Here is an 18,669-nt window from a genome sequence, read left to right on the forward strand (position 1 = left end):
AATAAGTTTCACTACTAAAACAGAGTCAAGTTGAAATACAAATATTTGATTGTGTTTACTTAGTTTGGAGTTGTTAAAAGCGCAAAGATCTTTTAAATACTGATACATAATGAATGCGATAAGTAGCAAAATATGAGTAAAATAGGGAAACATTTTAATTGCACATTTTGAAATACAAGAATTAAATATAAACCTTTAATTTAATCAAGGCGAAAATATATTATTTTTTATTGTACTCTAGAGTAAGTTATTGAATAGCTAATCAAATTTTAGATAAATATTTATTCATTTATCTACATATACATAGATAAAATAATTACAGAAAACAAAAAGACAGATAAAAGATTTTATCTTTTATAAAAGATAAAGATAAAAGTTATCTTATTTTTATTCATAAAACGACCATGGAAAAATTAATGACAGATAAAAGATTTTATCTATTATAAAAGATAAAGATAAAAGATATCTTATTTTAGATTTTATCTACTTAAATTAAAAATCAAGACAATATTTAATAAATGCTTTATAAAAATCAAAGGATGAATAAAATTATTGTTTTACAGTCAAATAATACAAAGAATTATAACAAACAACACAGTTTTTAATGTTGCCATGCTTGTTTTTGATGCTATTAGGTAGCATTTTTTTGGTGTATTTAAAATTGTTCGTGAGTTGGAGACGGATGCCACGGTGACGGACGTAACCAAGACTAAAGACACGATGGAGTAGTAGCATTCCTATAAAAGTATATTGGAAGTAATCTTTTATAATGAACGTTTGAGATAAATGTCCACTGTAAACATAATTAATTAATGAAGAGTATATATGTCCACGGTTGCCACTTATGGTACTTTAGTACCAAAATTGGTACTTTTTTTTACGTTTGGTACTCTGGTACTCATGTTCAAAAAATGGTACATTTTCGGCGACCCAACTTTATTGTCCACGGTTGCCACTTATGGTACTTTAGTACCAAAATTGGTACTTTTTTTTACGTTTGGTACTCTGGTACTCATGTTCAAAAAATGGTACATTTTCGGCGACCCAACTTTATTGTGGATATTGTGTTGTTTTATACTTTTTGTACATTTTATATAAATTGTATTTTCTTATAAAAAGACAATAGAAAAATTTTGGACCTTTTTTTACAGAAATGGTACCTTTTTAAACCAATTTTGGTACAGGAAAAAATTTTCAAGTGGCAACCGTGTATATAACTGACTGCTCTGATAGCAAGATGCTTGTGTTCAAATCCCACTAAGATCTGTTATAAAAAAACGTTTAAAAAATTTCTAAAATGCTTAGTAGTTCAAAAATTGTGCCTCAACTAAATTCGCAAAACTACAAAATCATATAGACATTTAAATCTGTCTAGGGACTAAGATGCCTATGTATGGTTTCCATTTACACATTGATCTGACCTGATATATTATAACTGGATTATAATAAATATTTATATTTTGTTCATTTATAACACTATGAAAAACACAGAACGAAAAAACAAAAAGGTCCAAAATTTTTTTGGACCTTTTTTAACAGAAATGGTACCTTTTTAACACTCCGATGGGCACATGTTTCGATAGTCACGTACGGTACTCATGGGTCTGGCCAGACCCTTATGCGTTTTCATGCATTTGTACGTAAAAACTGAGTACTTTAATGAGTTATTGCATTAATATGCGATATATTTATATATTTTAAATTGTTTTTAGCTTGGATTTTTATTAATTTTCATATTTTATTACATTTTTGCTAAAAAAAATATCGAAAAAATAAAAAAAGTGACATTTGTATGCAGTAACATTTTATTATTTTATTAAAATAAATAATATAAATTTAACAAAAACTAATATACATTTATTTAGCCATTATTACAACAATTAAAACATATATATTCAACTTTAGAATGTTGTTGACAAACTGGATTTGAACATTTGATGCAAAAGAAACGGGTTTTGCGGGATAGTTTTTCACCTTTTGAACAAATGTTACAATTTTTCTTCTTCTCGAGGGTATCTGCCCCACTAACGCCAGTCAGGACTTGTGCTGTAAAATGTAATTGTTTACCGAAAAACGATTCCATGGCCGAACGTGTGATGAACTGTTTGGTGATGTGGACATTTTGCATTCGCCTTAAATATTTGGAAGGGCCAAGGTATTTGATAGCGTGACTAGGAAATTCCGTCTGGCATCCAATTTTTTATTTCCATCAACCTCTTTGCAGATGCAAAATGCAGCCAATGCTGCAACATCTATCATATTGCAGAAAAAAGCAAAAGTCCATCTTCTCGTTGGGCGTTTGGTCGTAAAATGAGACCAAAATGAGTGTTTGGTCCTTTTCATTTCATCTGGTATACATCTCTTATTGGAACGAATAGTTCCAACGAATGCTTAACCAATGCCTTTGAGAGTTGTAGCATAACATTTTTGCCTTGATTTATTTCACGTGTAGCTCCGACTTCCCGGCCTGTATACAATTTTCCCTGTAAAGGGTATTTTGTTTTAGAATCACAGGTCCACCAAATTTTAATACCATATTTGGCTGGTTTCGATGGTATATATTGCGTGAATTTTGTTTTGCCACGATAGGGGAACAGTTGCTCATCAATTGTGATGTTTTCATGCGGGTTGTAATTCTTTGCAAGACTGTCGGAAGCGCATAATATTGTGTTGACGTATGCGAACACCAGCATTCAATTCATTTTTACTCCATTTTGTTCCATCTTTACCATAAAAATATTCTTCGCCAACACTTTGTTGTTGTGTTGCAGGAACTTCCTCATCGTTATCTTCTACATCAAATAGTTCATTTGGTTCGATAATTAATACGTCTTCAATATCAGATGCATCGTCCTCATTTGGTATGAAATCTGAATCATTATCTGCTTCATCATTGGGAAACTAATCTACTTCTTCATGGTCCTCTATAGCTTCCTCTAATTCCATATCGTTGGCTAAAGCTGCTGCTAGGCGATTATAAAATGAGGGGTCGAACTCATCACTGAGGTTTTGCGTGTTATAAAGCAACTCAATTTCATCACTCATTTTTAAAATAATAAATTTTAGTAAAAACAAATGTTTCGAAGATGTTTGCTGCAACCAACCACTGAGACTACGTTTCAAATAGATCGAAACTATAATTTGGCTTCCTTTTATATAAAATTCATTCCATTGCAGGTAACAGCAAAAAATATTTTTGAAGTAAACAAAGTACCATTTGAAAAAACGATTCTCACGTTGCATTTTAATTTAACAAATATACCCGCAAAAGTGCACCGTTATGAAATAATTAAGAATTCGCCGCATTTTGCTCATATTAAAATCGTGGGAAACACCTGTTTTTAGGAAGTTAGTAAGAATACTCGCATAGAATGCCTAGTTCTGAAATTAAAATTCGCCGAATTTTACTCCTAGTAAAATCGTGGGAAACACCTGTTTTTAGGAAGTTAGTAAGAATACTGGCATAGAATGCACAATTCTGAAATGATTAAAATTCGCCGAATTTTCACGACATTTCACGTCTACAGTGAATCCAATTAAATTTTTTTTTTGAATATATAATAAATATATAAATATATAATGTTTATAAATTATATTATATTATTAAATTATTATTTTAATAAACTTTTCTTTTTATTAAATTAACAAAATATATTTCATTTGAGATATTGATGTATTTGGCGAATACGTGCATGATTTTCGGATACAGATATTCCAATATATTTACGTATATTTTGGTAATTATTGTTTGGTTCACATCAATTTTTTTTGCTTTTTGTAATTAATAAACAACATAAGCTTTTCAATAGTCTAAACCGACAGTTTTAGCATAGATATACTAAGAAAAAGTGAAAAATGCTAAAAATGCCATCATTTTTCATACAAATTGTATGTGGGTCTGGCCAGACCTTTGAGTACCGTATGTGATGTGTACACCAAAACATGCTTATAATTATCCTTCTGTAAGCTTTATCGCCACGATTTTTTGCAGATCTGTAGTCAATAAAATTGTAGGAGGGTACCTGAAATTTCAAATCGCTAGCTAAATTAGAAATGTATTTAAATTGTGTTTGAATTCAAAAAAGGTCTGGCCAGACCCATGTGCCTATCGGAGGGTTAAACCAATTTTGGTACAGAAAAAAATTTTCAAGTGGCAACCGTGCTTATGTCTGTGTACAGACTATCTAGTCTTGTGCAGAATTAAAAAAATTTAATATTTTGAGCGCACTTTTATTATTTAACCACTTTGATTTGCTAATTGCTAAATGATACTCAATTTGTCAATTTTCGGTGTTCTACATTCATAATACAGAAAATATAGATAATTATAATACTAGATGGAAGAAATTTGTTTATTCCCATGTAACTTAAACTTAGTAGGATAATTCATTTATAGTGAGGCATTTGTAATATTTATTATTACTTTGTTAAATAATAGTTAGAATTTTTACGCACATAAACAAAAACAGTATTTTATTATCTTAATGATCTGTTTTAATTTCTGATTTGTATAAATTGACAATATTTTAAATGCGGAATATTCCGGTAAATCAATCATTCAGTCAATATAAACTCAGATTTTAGTAAAAAAAAAAAAAATAGTATATTTGTAAGCAGTCAGTAATATTTTTACAATCTAATAACGAAATTGCCGAGCTGCACTTTAAACAAATGTACAAATTTTCAATCCCATAACTACATTTATGTGCTTGCACCAGCTCTATACAGCTTTTACTACACTGAGAATAATTTAATGCCAAATATTGTCTGGTCTAAATTATAACAATTATATTAAATTAATCACAGTTCAGTTTATGTTCTTACTTCTATTTATAAGATTGAAATACTAAACTAGATGAGAATTATAATTTTAAATAATGTTATAGCCTTTAATTTCAAATTATATATTCAATATCCATATCTCACATGAACTCACTCATTAATGTATGTTTTCTGTTAGTGTAAAATCCTTTATATTAAAATAATTTTTTTTGTTTGTTTGTTAAAGATTCATAAACAGATTCAGAATTGTAACTACTTTTTTGCAGGTATTCTATCATAAAAAGTTTTCCCTTGCAATCCAACTTTATCAGTATGATGAGACTCTAATGACAATTAAAAGAAAGAAGACAACAAATCGTCCACCATCATTACTCCATTAGAAACTTATTGTCACCTACATTTTAGTCAGATGGTACTAAAATTCTACATTATCGTATTTAGCAGGATATATCAGAAATTTTAAAAGTAATACCAAGTTGGGAGTTTTGCAATTAATAACTTTTTTTTAACCATCTTCATTTCTTGCTACTCTATAATGTCTATTTTTTTAATAGACATAAAGAACATTTAATGTTTTTGAATGTTTTTCATTTCAGCAATCCATCTTTTTCTTGATAATTCAATTTTATATATTTACTCGATCTAACAGTTGTATATTTGTAATGAATCGCTTATTGCGTAACTTTGATTTTTTTTAATTTATAAATAAATATATTTGTCTTTAACTGGCTTAAATATGCTCCGAAATATATGGAATCATTATACATACTCTACGAGAGGTTAATAGCTGGATATGATCTCTTGCCATTAGTCTAATGACGTCTTCAATTGGTAAATGTAGCGTAATTTTTTCAATCGAGATGCTTTTTTAATGTACTGTTAGTGCAATTTTATTTTTGATTGATAAATCTGGGGCAAATGGTAAACCTGTATAACACTCGAGATTAATGTAGAACATTCTAGATATTTTGCTAGAATCAAGATTACACCTACTAAAATTAGTATGATTACTGATTTTAACCACTGTTTCATATAATTTGACAGTGTGATTTGATTCGATATATGTGTTTATAAAAAATGTAATTATTTTAAATTATTCTAAAAATGTTTGATTTTACAACAAAATTTAAATCCAGATTGAATCCTGATTTACCAATCAAGAAACCCATAAGAATGGTCAATTTTGATGTAAAAAAATCTTATTTGCTTATTACTCATTATTAGACGTCATTCATTAACCTGGATATCTAATCATCGTTTTTCTTCTTTGTGTTTTTTATGATTAAACAGGACTTTCAAAATTGCTGAGCTGTCCTTTTTTCAACGCCATTTTATTTTTATGATACTATGGCTTTTTATTCGCACATCTTTCTTAGAACAAAATTGACTTGTGAATGCCGATTTAATCTGATTCCAAAATCGAGATTAATTTTTTCCAACATCATCTGATTTGATATAGATTTGGCGAATGAGAACTGATATAGTAGAGGTTAAAATTTTTTATATGGCAGTGTTTTAACAAATATTGGCATTTTTATTTGTGTCTGGACAAGCCAACTCAAAATACTTGAATCAACTTTGTTAAATTATTTAAATCAAATTTGTTGTTTTGAAATATCCATTTTAACTTTAAATTAGGAGGAAATAAGACTTATTTTTTAAACCAGTATAAATTTATTTATAAGATACGTAAGTCAAAAAATTATTAACACTTCTAGGCCTACATTTTCAGTCCTACCTATTTATTTCATATAACTTTTCTTCTTTTCCACATATACCAACCACTAATTTTGATGATATTTTGACTTGTAATCCGACTAAGTTTCTGCTTAACGAAAAATTAGTGATAACAGCATTAAATTACTTTCATTGCTAAATAAATCAAAAAATTATAAGCAAAATACTTTCACCTGTAGTTTCAACATTTATGAAATGGAATGTGTATAAAATCAATTTTATACAGACTGCTCTATACCATAGATTTTAAGCCTTATAAACAAGAACTAAATTTACTTAAAATGTGCCAATTAAAAACTTCCCTAAAATTTCCAAAAAAAAATAATTTTTTATAAACCAAGGTTGTTTTAAAATATATTTTAAAAACTTTTTAATTTAGTTGTGGAACTTACCTGCCATGTGACAATTAAATCACTCTCTCCGCCAGTTTGAACTTGTACATTAGATGGCGCCTCAGTGGGTGCCTCTTCTTGAGTTTTTAGTACGATTGGATCAGTGAATGGACTGCGTTCAATTTCGTTGATGGCTTGCATGCGTATGAGAAATGTAGTGGCCGGAGTCAAACCGGACACAATTGCACTTTCACGTAAATCGCTATCATAACTAAATGAATGTAAGATAAATAAAACAGGAAAGCAGAAAAGGACGAAAGTTTGTTTTACAATTTTGACATTTTATAATAAATAAATTTTTGGAAACTTTCTACAAACATTTGCTTAAATTTTAAAATAATATTTTTGCATTTATTGCATACCTTTTACTTATGCTTGTTGACGGCAGACTAACGTTGATTATGTTCGGTCCACTCCAGTCGCCGCCAACTATGCCCAGAGCTGCATGCGACTGCAAATACTTCAGCGGTTGATATTGCACCAAATAACTTAGCACAGGCGAGTTGCCATCAAATGGTCGACGCCATGATAGCTTCACTGTACGTGAACCCACTTCAAATACTTCAAGATTGGATGGTGTGTCCGGACGTTCTTGTACTGCAAGAAATATAATTTGCTCCTCGCGTCCATAGGGATTTTCAGCAATGCATTTGTATACGCCCGAATCATGACGATCCGAACGCGCAATTGTCAACTGCGAGTCGACGCCCTTTTCCGTTTTCATTTCCGCTATGCTAAAACGGAAATTATTCAGGTCAATGCGTCCATTGTTGTGCGTCCAAGCTATTGTGATGGGCTCGTCGCCTTTAGCTTGACAATTTAGCGTGACGGGGTCATTGCGACGAGAGGAGACATTGCGTGATGGTTGCTCGAAACGTGCCGGTTCTACGCAAAACAAATAATATTTTAAGGCAAAATGTTTAAATAAATTGACGAAATTTTTTACATCGCATGTTACATGTTGCATATTGTATGTAACATTTATATGCCGCCAATGGCCATAAAATTTATTCACTTACCATTAACATTGATGCGTATGATTTTTTTAAGGCCAGCGCCAATATTATTCGTGGCTTCGCATTTATAGTAACCCTCATCTATGTCAGTGGCAAGATTTAGCACCAGTGAATGATTGCGCATATTTAAAGCCTTAAATTCCTTGGAGGATTTGCCTGTAGGGAAAAGTAAATTAATTAATGTTCCGTATTACAGCATTTGCAATGCGCAAATTTTTTTATTCCGCTTCCTTTTGGTCATTATCCTTCAATATAATCAGACTAATTGTTAAACTTTAGCAGCATTTGAAACCATTTTTTACAGACTCAATCCCCTTCAAACTTACCAATCTCATTAATATGCTGGCATTACTGAGATTAACATGTATTTTTTACTTTATTTTCATTTAAGCTTGCCAACTTTGCTAAGGCCAATTCAAAACATTCAATTTTAATGAACTCACATTTAAGGATTAAACTTTTATTCCTTTTCGCTGCTAAGCTAAATTTTTTATTACTCTTCTTTGAACATATTAATGTAACAAAATCGCCAAAATGGAAGCGTATAAACTAAAACTCACCCTGTCCCTTGTACCAGGTAATCGCCGGAATCGGATATCCTTCCGCTTCACAATTTATCGATATTGCATTGCCAAGCATGACGGCTGTATCCATGGGTTCGTAGGACCAGCGTGGGGCAACTACATGTTTAAACGTTGCCATGAACCAAAGATACAAAATAAAAGAGTAAACAACAAAATTAACAAGATGTTCAACAGCGAAGATGCAGAATGCACAGCAGAAGAATAAATATAAAATAAATGAAAAAAAAATATTTACTACTTTGCAAGATTATTTTGCAAAAAATCCAGCGTGATTTACAACAGATACAAGCTACATACGTTTGTGCGCATTTTATATACAAACATACATAGATACATATATGTATATATATATATGTTGTACATTGTATATTTATATCAAATAAGTTAAAATGGTGCATCGTCTTGAGCACTGCCAGTGTGTCTACATGCTATTGCAGTGAGGCTTGTGTCATTGTGTATCTTTTGTCAGAGTTGCAATTTATATTAAAGCTTGTGTACCATTCATGCAACTTGTGTGGAGCTTACCTCTAACTTGCAACTCTGCGGTGAAATTCACCTTAGCCGCTGCATTGCTCGCATAGCACGTATATTTACCGCTGTGCTTAGCGCTAATATCCTTAAATACCAACAACGAGTAGAATTCCTCTTTTTTCTCTGTTATCTATAAGAAAGGAGTACCATATAAAAATGTATTTATATATATATTTTAGGAGTGTGTTTATTTATAAAGTAAAAGGAGCTTAGGATATGCTAAACCATACGCAAAATATATTTGACAGTATATGCCAAGTATGTTTAAATTAAAAAATAAGTATATTGGTTTGGCGACCAACTTAAGCTGATTGTGAAAGTTTCTCTATCTTTTCAATTTCGAACTTACCTGCAAACTAGTTGGTATTGCCATATCATCTTTTTTCCAACTAAAATAAATTGGCATATCACCCGAAGATACAGCACAAGTGATTTGTGCACGTCCACCCTCTTGAAGATTTTTAGGAAATTTAAATGGCTCAATAACCGGTGGACCTGTAATGTATAAAATTTATATTTCATTTGGTTTTAGAAAGTATATAAGCAGAAGATTAATTTGATAGAGAAGAAAACTGTATCAATTTGTAATGAGCAGAGATTCACTGACACTATATTTAAGGTCTCTTATGAATTAGCACTTGCTGAAACTAACTAGGGTCTCTAATGAATTAAACTAAACCAATTTCAGTGTTACATTATAGTTTTTATACATACTGAAAAAATTTTCTTGACTTAATTGCGAATTATCTAAGCTCTTATAAGGTTTCCTTTGAAGAATGTGAACAAGATTAACCCAATGCTTTTCTATGAATTTCTATTAAAACGCATAGTAACTTAACTTTCAAATATAATTTCATATTTAAGATGTCTAAATTTTTCAATTTTATCAACTCTATAACTCCACTACTGTTCTGTACACTACTGGGTCATATGACGAATAAATAATTAGTTCTTCAACTTAAGGTGAAATTTAGTCTCTACTAAACAACTTTTTAAAATCTTGAGGTTTTTGATTTAATACACAATCAACATGAATTTATTGACATTTTTAATAAACACTACAATGAATACTTGCAAAAGCATCTCATCTAATTAAATCGTATATTTTCCGATTGGTTCTATGTAGACAAAGACAATGTACTGCAACTGCAACTTAGCTGTATGATTACAATTTTTGTGACGTGAATTGAATTTGACGTACATGTTGATATAAAAGAACCTATCAAACAGATTACAAAATGTTAACATTTTGCAATTTCGAATCAACTTCATTATAGAGTGTTAATAAACGTAGCAGTCTTAATCTTTGTCTGAGTAAATAAATTTTTATATGATTCAAAACCAAATCCAAAAAAACTATATTCTGTTCAAATTCTTTCTAAACGAATAAAATCCAATACAAAAACACTACAAAAACCGTATTCAACCACAGAGAAAGGAAAATATCTCATAAAGGCTACAGTAATATGAGTCATTTTCACTTAACACACACATTACACATTATATTTGTGAAATATTATGACAAGAGTTGACTTCCATATGACACTGCGGTAACTAGCAATTTTCTCTTTCAATGTTCGATTTTCATCTTAATCAAATCTTTCTTTCCAATACCGCAAGCTACCCCACAATACTTACTATTCACATTGAGCTGCATGTCACGACGAGCTTCTTCCCCGGCACGACTACGTACAATGCAAGTGTACATGCCTTGATCCCGTGTTGGTTCCACACTCTTGATAATAAGATGTCCACCTTGCTGCACGGTTGACAACGAATAATGTGAACCTGCGAAAGTAACAAGAGAAGCAAAATGCATTCTGTTGAAAAAATTTTAGTAAGCATAAAAATGAAACAAAGTAGTTAAGAAGCATAAAAAATAAAATTATTGCAGTTTACATTGGAAATGGAATTTATAGAATTTTTCTGTGCACTTGTTCATATTGTAACACGTTTGCCAAATCCAATCATGTTACTAACACAATCAGTAACACTACCATTCCTTTCCCCCCATACCTTCCGGCTACACATACAAATGCAATGACAATAGCAATTTGTCTTACTTGTTGTCAATTCCTGATGTCCTTTCTCCCATCTAATTTGTTCAATGGGATAACCGGAAAACGGACAGTGGACTATTATATCTTCGCCTGCCACAGCCTTTATAGGACCTACAGCACGTACATATGGTGGCCCTGCAAAAGAGGATTACAAGAAAAACATAGAAAGATTATTGAAATATATTTCATTTTTTAAACGTTTTTGTTATGTTAGTAAAATTCATATATTCTCTTATCCACAAAAAAGTATATTTTTTTTTAATATAAATTGTTATAAAAATAAATATTACTTTTATATAAAAAAATAATAGTATCACATTTATAGATTAAATTATATGAAAATATTTGATAGTTTTTATTTCTGAGTTGCTAAACATCATTAATATACTCTATAGAGTTTCACTATATCTTGGATTGCCACAGAAAGATTCTTTGAAAATATATAGTTCTATAAAAGTTTTTCAAAACTTTCATTTTTTATGTTTATAAAAATGTGAGTTTCTGTGCATATTATTTAAAATAATTTCATTCTCTAATATATCATTGAATAACTTCGAGAGTATCTACAACAAAATCTCTAAGCGCCGACCAGTATTCACAAAGTACAATAAGATAACAGTATAAAATCATATATATATATATGTATATTTGATCTTATTCTGTAAGACCGACAACAACGGTAGTTGTTTCTGTTTTGTGATTAAGAATCATTTCCATAACAGATACTCACTACATCAAATAACAATGATTTTTTATATAAATTACAAGAAAAATATCTTATAATAGATATTGCTACCTGTCTTTACTATATAACAAAATTATATATATATTCAATTTATGAAGAAATAAACTTAATTTTATCCGAAAAGGAAGATATGAATAACTCGGAAATACTTAAGAGGAACGTCAACATAAATGAATATGTAAGTCAAATAACATACAATGGCGCTTTCTAGTTTGGAAAGAAAAATTCTAATAATACGAGTTTTATATATAAAACATTTTGTAATAATACAGTCGGACCATAGGGTGCAATATATTGTATTAGTGTTCAAATAGCGTCATTTCACCTGACCCATTTCGTTCCCACTTGGGTTCAGGAACTCGAATATTTCCAAGGTAAGACATACCTGTCATGAAAGACAACTGAAATCCATTAGACACTATCCTGTACTGTTTTGGAGTATAACTAACCTGGTATCCATAAAAGAGTAACGTAGTTGTGGTTGACACTTTAGGTGTCTGCAGGAAGAATGTTAGCACGTATGTTTTCACTTAATATGAAGTTTTATTTCTTTTCAACCAGGTGCTGTGATCCAAACAATAGCAGAGTTTTGATTTTTAAAGTCTAATAAACATTTTTTTAATAATCATGTCAGATGGATTAGTAACGAAAGTATGAAATTGTAAAGTAGGTTTATATGGTACACGACTTATTTAATATAACTTGATTCATATCGCGTGTGATTCTACGAACTAACGTGAACTTCTGATATGTGGTTTTCAGATAATACCGGAAGCACGATTTTTTGTAAATCCTGTCATTCTCATTCTAAATTTTTTAAATTAAATAGGACTTTTTATAAATCAGATACCCGAACTTTTCTGTGCCAAGATACTTTTGTTTTCATATAGCGATTTATATGGTCTAAGACTACATGCGTTGAATAAAAAGTATAAATTTTTAATTCAAATATTTGTCTAGATATGGATATACACCTTTTAGATGCCATCAGTATGCACAAATCAATTTCCTCACATCAGCAAATGCATTTCTCCGATGATATAAAAATGAAATGATACGAAATGAAGTGAATAAGTGGAGCGATTGATTTTTAACCACATATGTTGTTGAATATATTTTGTCACCTATTAGGAATTCACTATATATATTTATTCTTAAACTGTCCTCTTTATTTTGAAACGTTCCTTATACTATGTTCTGCATTTGTTATGTGTTCAGCAAGTGGACACTTTTTTAGGCTTATAAAGAATATGATGTATTTACCAGTGTTAGTTACATAGAAGTTATTGAAATTTAAAGAACTTAAAATATCATATTTTCGACATTTTTACATCATTTATGTAGATCCATTAACTTACTTTTTATTATCATACGTTCCATTTTCTTTATTCACTTTCCTTTGTTGTAATTGACTGTTAGAATATTCATTCTCTAAAATTTGGTATAGTTAAGTTCAAGTGAAGACACGCTACTAATCGAAATCAAACACTTTATATATATTATATCATACACATAAAGTATATTTTTTTTAATTTATTCACTGCTTAAGATAATTCAAAAGGTTATAAAAAGGTAAAGGTATTCTAAAATTCGATATTCATACGATATATATACATCGTAAATTTTTTTATACAAAATTTTTTAATTGAGTTATGACGAGCTTTAAAACAAACCATTCAATATTAATTGATTAGATATTATTCCTAGAATATGAGGAGAGCATAAAGAGTACACAAAGTGCTACAATGTTTAACTAATTTGAAAGATAAACATTTTAAGAACGACTTGCTTAGCAAGCAGTAAAGTTTCTAATTACTAACTTCACTTGTCAAACGTTTCCCATTAGACTGAGTTAGACTGAGTAAGACTGACTTTGTAAACAAATATGAAGAAGCTTTGAAGCTGTTTAAAATGTAGTCAATAAATTTAGTAAACAATTAATTATTCTATTGAACTCAGATGAACTTTATCTTAAATGAAATGCTTCATCGTGTGTGTATCTCAATGGTTGTATATTTGAGAGTGCACATCTTTTAGTTTGTTTGCATATTTTATACAATTTTAATGAAAATCGATTTTTAATAAACACTACTTCTTCCAATGCCAGGATGCTTTTAAGTGGTTCATGAATTTGACTTGCTAATGAATATATAGTTGTTGTTGCTGCAATTTTATTAGGATTTCATTGATAGTGATGTTTCACTGGTTTTATAATCAGAAAATTTAATTTAATTGATTTAAATAGATGCAAAACGAAAACATTCCTAATTGTTTAAATTGTGAAAGTATTAGTAATGTATTCAAATGAATTTAAACTGAAATAATTATTGCAAAAAAAATTTAGTTAGTCTTATTTAATGTCGTATTTCTTCAATAATAACTAAACAAATTTATGAGATATTAGAAATTTAAATTTGATATGCAAAATATTTTATTGAAATTCAAATTGAATTTATTTTCTCTTAATATTTCTGTAACAGCAAAGCTTAAGTTCAACGTTAGCTTAATAGATCAATAATTAATTTCACTTACAAGTTATTATATGCAAAGGACTTATATATCATTATTGAATAATTTCATTATTGAAATATCAGGAATTATGAGTACGTTCGCAATCTATTATAGGATTTAATAAATTAATTTCAATTTTGCACGATTAATTGGTATATCAAATAATTTATATTATAATGAAAATAGTTAAGCCCAACAAACAGTACTGATTAAAATTATGAACAACTTTATAACAACATTTGTGGATATTAGACGTATGTATAGTACTAATTTTATCTATGTCCTTAAATCTTGGAAATCATTTCATATATATATGTTGAAACATTCTCATTGTAAAAAACTCTTTTTGAAGTAGTAAACCCAATCAATTCATTGACTGACATTTGCTTGTTGAAATTTTGACTTTTAATTTAATTAATTAATGAAATTTCGGATTGATTGATAGCTTTAAGATATGTCATTTTTGCATAACATGAATTTCGTTGAAGTAATATATTTGCTTTTAATATTATAAATAAATGTTCATCCATTACCAAAGTACATTTAATTCTATGCAATATTTTATAAATTTTTTCGTCCACTACAATTTGTATTCAAATGTCTAATTATTAAATGCATAGCTAAATATTTAATGCATATATCTATCCATACATAGGTATATATATATATATATACTAACCACTATCATTTTGCATATAGACAATTATATATCGTATGTAGGTGAAAGCATCTGAATGTTTTGATGCAATCTTGTTTACATGCCATAATTTAATGCGTTTATGCGTTCGTTGCCTGTTAATGCACAGTTGGAATTGCATTTCAGTACAAATTTGCATGTACCGCATTCATCTCTGAATGAATAATTCCATAGGCATTCATTACGTATGGAAACGCATAATTTAAGTGCTTGCATGTTCTATTGTGGTTAAAATGTTTAATTGCATACATTTAGGATAGCTCCAAATACACGCACACATCCTTGTTTCTGTAGTTGTGTAGTACAGTGCTTTTACGCATTGTTTACACACACAAATGCGTCTAAACAACATGAATAATTTATATGCTCATTTGCTTTATGAGCAAATGCAAATTAGCGCAAAATACCTCATAAAGTTGAAGGAAAATTCGTGCAATATCGAATCTTTTTATTCTTTGTAGTAGAGAAATGCAAAAATGATAAAAATTATCATATAATGTGAAATTTTTATAGTAAACATAACTATGAATATGATATAAAGGATATTAGAGAATATTATCATAGACATACTAAATATTTATAATTATTTTTCATCGAAATAATGTTAGTAATAATGTTAACTTTATTTGAGAATTTAACAAATAGTAGATAATGGTAAGTTTTTAAGTACTCTACATAAAAATTTGATGAAATGGATTTGGTCCAGTATGATCATAACACCAACAGGATATTGGCAAAATGCCACTCACATGTCCAATATATAGTATATTATATCCAGTATATATTAATATAATACACAATAAACTAATATATCTAACATTCAATATATTTTGTACGAAGTATTTCCTTACGAGTAAGTTAATTAGTTGAACTCCAAATTAAGTAGTTGACTAAGTAGTTGATTGATTAAGTGTACTAAGTAGTTGATTTTAGAGAAACCCGTCTCTACTTAAAAGATCTGTATTTAAAACTAGCCCAGTTGAAAGGTCTCAACTTAAAAGGTCTCTACTTAAAACGTGTTTTCTTGAAAGTTCTCTACTTAAAAGCACTCTACTTAGTTGATTTTAATATTTAGATTAACATAAGTCCGTCATGATTTGTTCTGAAACTATAATGCAAAGATATTGCATTTTCGACCATTTATGCGTATGTTGTTGTGTTCCTATGTGAATCATATTGTGAAAATAGCTAACGATATTCTCCATTAGATAATTTGTATCTTTAAGTTAGGGCACCACTTTCTTCTTTGAGTCATGCTCAGCTTTCCTGAAACATTGTCATTCCATGTTTATATTTAGCATATTACTATTTAATCTTTTAAGAGTGTGTCCGATACCAACTCATTTTTTTCAAGTATTTTTTTGTAAATCTAATTTAGAGTCTCCAACTGCAAATATAACTATAAGATATTCTTTCAGGCCACCAAAGGTGTTCAATGGCTGTACTACATCCAAAATTAGCAGAATTTCATTTCCACAAAATGAGATTGAAATTTAACAAATAAAAACAACTATAATTATTTAATTCAGTTATGCTACAGCTGGTTTATAATTTCGTTCTAATAGAAACACAGCAAGTGTTTTATTTGTTAATGAAACTTTCACAGCAAATTAACAAAAACTCCAGAAAAATGTACGAATATAAAAGTGAAGTATGTTTTTGGGTTAGTTAGTTAAGGGACGTTGACTTTGAGCAGGGCACGAGTTTAACTCTTACTACTTGCAGTCTCAAAATATTATTTACAAATAATAAAATACAAGATTTATTTCCGAGACCCATCATCAGGGGTATTTGGCAATACACGAAACAGCTGTATGGCCAGCCAAAATTTTAATTAATTAAAATAAAATTGAAAAAAGGTCACTTCCGTCATAAAAATGACGTTAAATTACAACTTATATTAACAAAATATTGATCTCACTCGTAGACCATGATTTATATAAAGTAAATTAGTTTACGAACTTTCACAACTAATCAACAGAACCCCAAACTACAATATATACTCAAATATTCAACTACGGCTTTGGGTCAGTTGGTTAAGCGGCGCTGACTCTGAGCTGCAAATTTGGCAGGGCCGAGTTGCCTCTTGCAGTCTGAAGAAATTATTTGCAAACAATTTAATATAAAAAATAGTTCCAAAAAAATTGCTATTGATAAGTATTTGGCAATACTCGAAACAGCTGTCTGGTCAGCCAAAACCTCATTTAAATCAAAATAATGAAATTTTGTTATTATAATTCACTACTGTTCAAAAACTAGAGAGATTTTAAATACAATTTCTAGAGAGATTTAAAGTAATTTCTTTGGTAATATGAATTTTAGAAAATATTTATTATATTGATTTTTAAAGTTCGTTATGACGAAAGTAACTAAATTCTTGATATTGTCTTTAAACTTTAAACCTTTTATTTGTTTTCAATAGAATATTATTTCAAGCCTCTCGAAAATATTGAAGGAAAATCATTTTGGAAATTATAAATTTATAAAAAAACTGTTTTAATTTATCAAGTAGCCCTCGTCATTATTTTGATTGCATATGTCATTGCTGACGATTTATTTTAAGAAAGGGAAATTGCCTCCATGCACTTGTTGTAAATTAAAATTCATTTTATTATATGAAGCCCACACATGTCAATAATTATTTTTGAATAATTTAAAAATATAATAAACAAAATGAGTTTTGTGTATTAACACAATTTTGTGTAACTACTATTTTGTTAGTACAATAGCAGTGTGTAAGAGCAATAAATTCACACTCAATTGAAACCAAAAGCTGACACAGTGGCTTGATCGAAACGAGTGAAACATCCAAAAATGGTAATGAAAACAAACAGCCGATGAGCTCAATTCATTGACTAATTGACATGAATCACCCACATAGAAATTGGTCAGCAGCGAAAAAGTGCGGCTAACAACAAAAACAAGTTTCTTAACAGTTAGCAAAAGGCACTCAAAGCTAAGAACTGCAAACTCAAACTCGTGACAATTCGACTCGCAGCGGTTGATAGGCGGTTATTTAGTACGTGCGGTAAATTGAGTTGTTTCGTTCGAAGCCAGTTTTAAGCATTACGTATCTCGTCGTAGCTGTTATATCTTTTATCTAAGCGCTACAAATTCATTCATAGTTTAATTGTGTGCCGAACGTACGCCTACACGGTAGAGTGGGTCGAATTAGAATTCAATTAAATCAAGTCAAAGTCAAAACGCCTCGCTGCTTGGCATATCCGACTTAAAAAAATATACAATTTTCATGTGGCAACACAATTGAATTGAAATTGTCTAGCGAACTAATAAAAAAATTATTATATCTTTGGTTTCGATTTAGTTAAAGATCAGCCAGCTACGCGCACAGACGTGAATGTTCCAAATAAGTAACGCACACCGGAGTGTTTCATATGAGTTCTGTTGTATACAACACAAAAAAAAAAAATAATTCGATTCGATATTAAATACACAAGATACACGTGAAGAAAACTAAGAAAGAATAATTTCGTTATTTTTAGAAAATGAACCACAGCAGTGCTTAAGCACATTTCACTGTAGTGAATCGGTTTATCGGTTTCGGCGTTTATTTTGATGCGCTCGCAGTCGTCATATAAAGATAAAGTTTCTTT

The 18,669-nt window shown here is 29.7% G+C and overlaps 1 protein-coding gene across 2 annotated transcripts in view; it reads right to left on the minus strand.

The window, feature by feature from the left end:
• Positions 1-18,669, minus strand: part of LOC119686352 (Down syndrome cell adhesion molecule-like protein Dscam2) — a gene marked incomplete at its 5' end in the record, with an annotated part of 87,680 nt that overhangs the window by 16,193 nt on the left and 52,818 nt on the right. For both annotated transcript variants that reach the window (XM_038100922.1, XM_038100923.1), the window contains 8 exon segments: positions 6,912-7,122; positions 7,274-7,796; positions 7,931-8,083; positions 8,488-8,607; positions 9,037-9,172; positions 9,392-9,537; positions 10,681-10,830; positions 11,106-11,237. In XM_038100922.1, coding sequence (XP_037956850.1) covers positions 6,912-7,122; positions 7,274-7,796; positions 7,931-8,083; positions 8,488-8,607; positions 9,037-9,172; positions 9,392-9,537; positions 10,681-10,830; positions 11,106-11,237 — 1,571 coding nt within the window.

The sequence above is a fragment of the Teleopsis dalmanni genome, chromosome 2 (assembly GCF_002237135.1).
Source record: "Teleopsis dalmanni isolate 2A chromosome 2, ASM223713v2, whole genome shotgun sequence".
In the NCBI taxonomy this organism is placed as follows: Eukaryota; Metazoa; Arthropoda; class Insecta; order Diptera; family Diopsidae; genus Teleopsis; species Teleopsis dalmanni.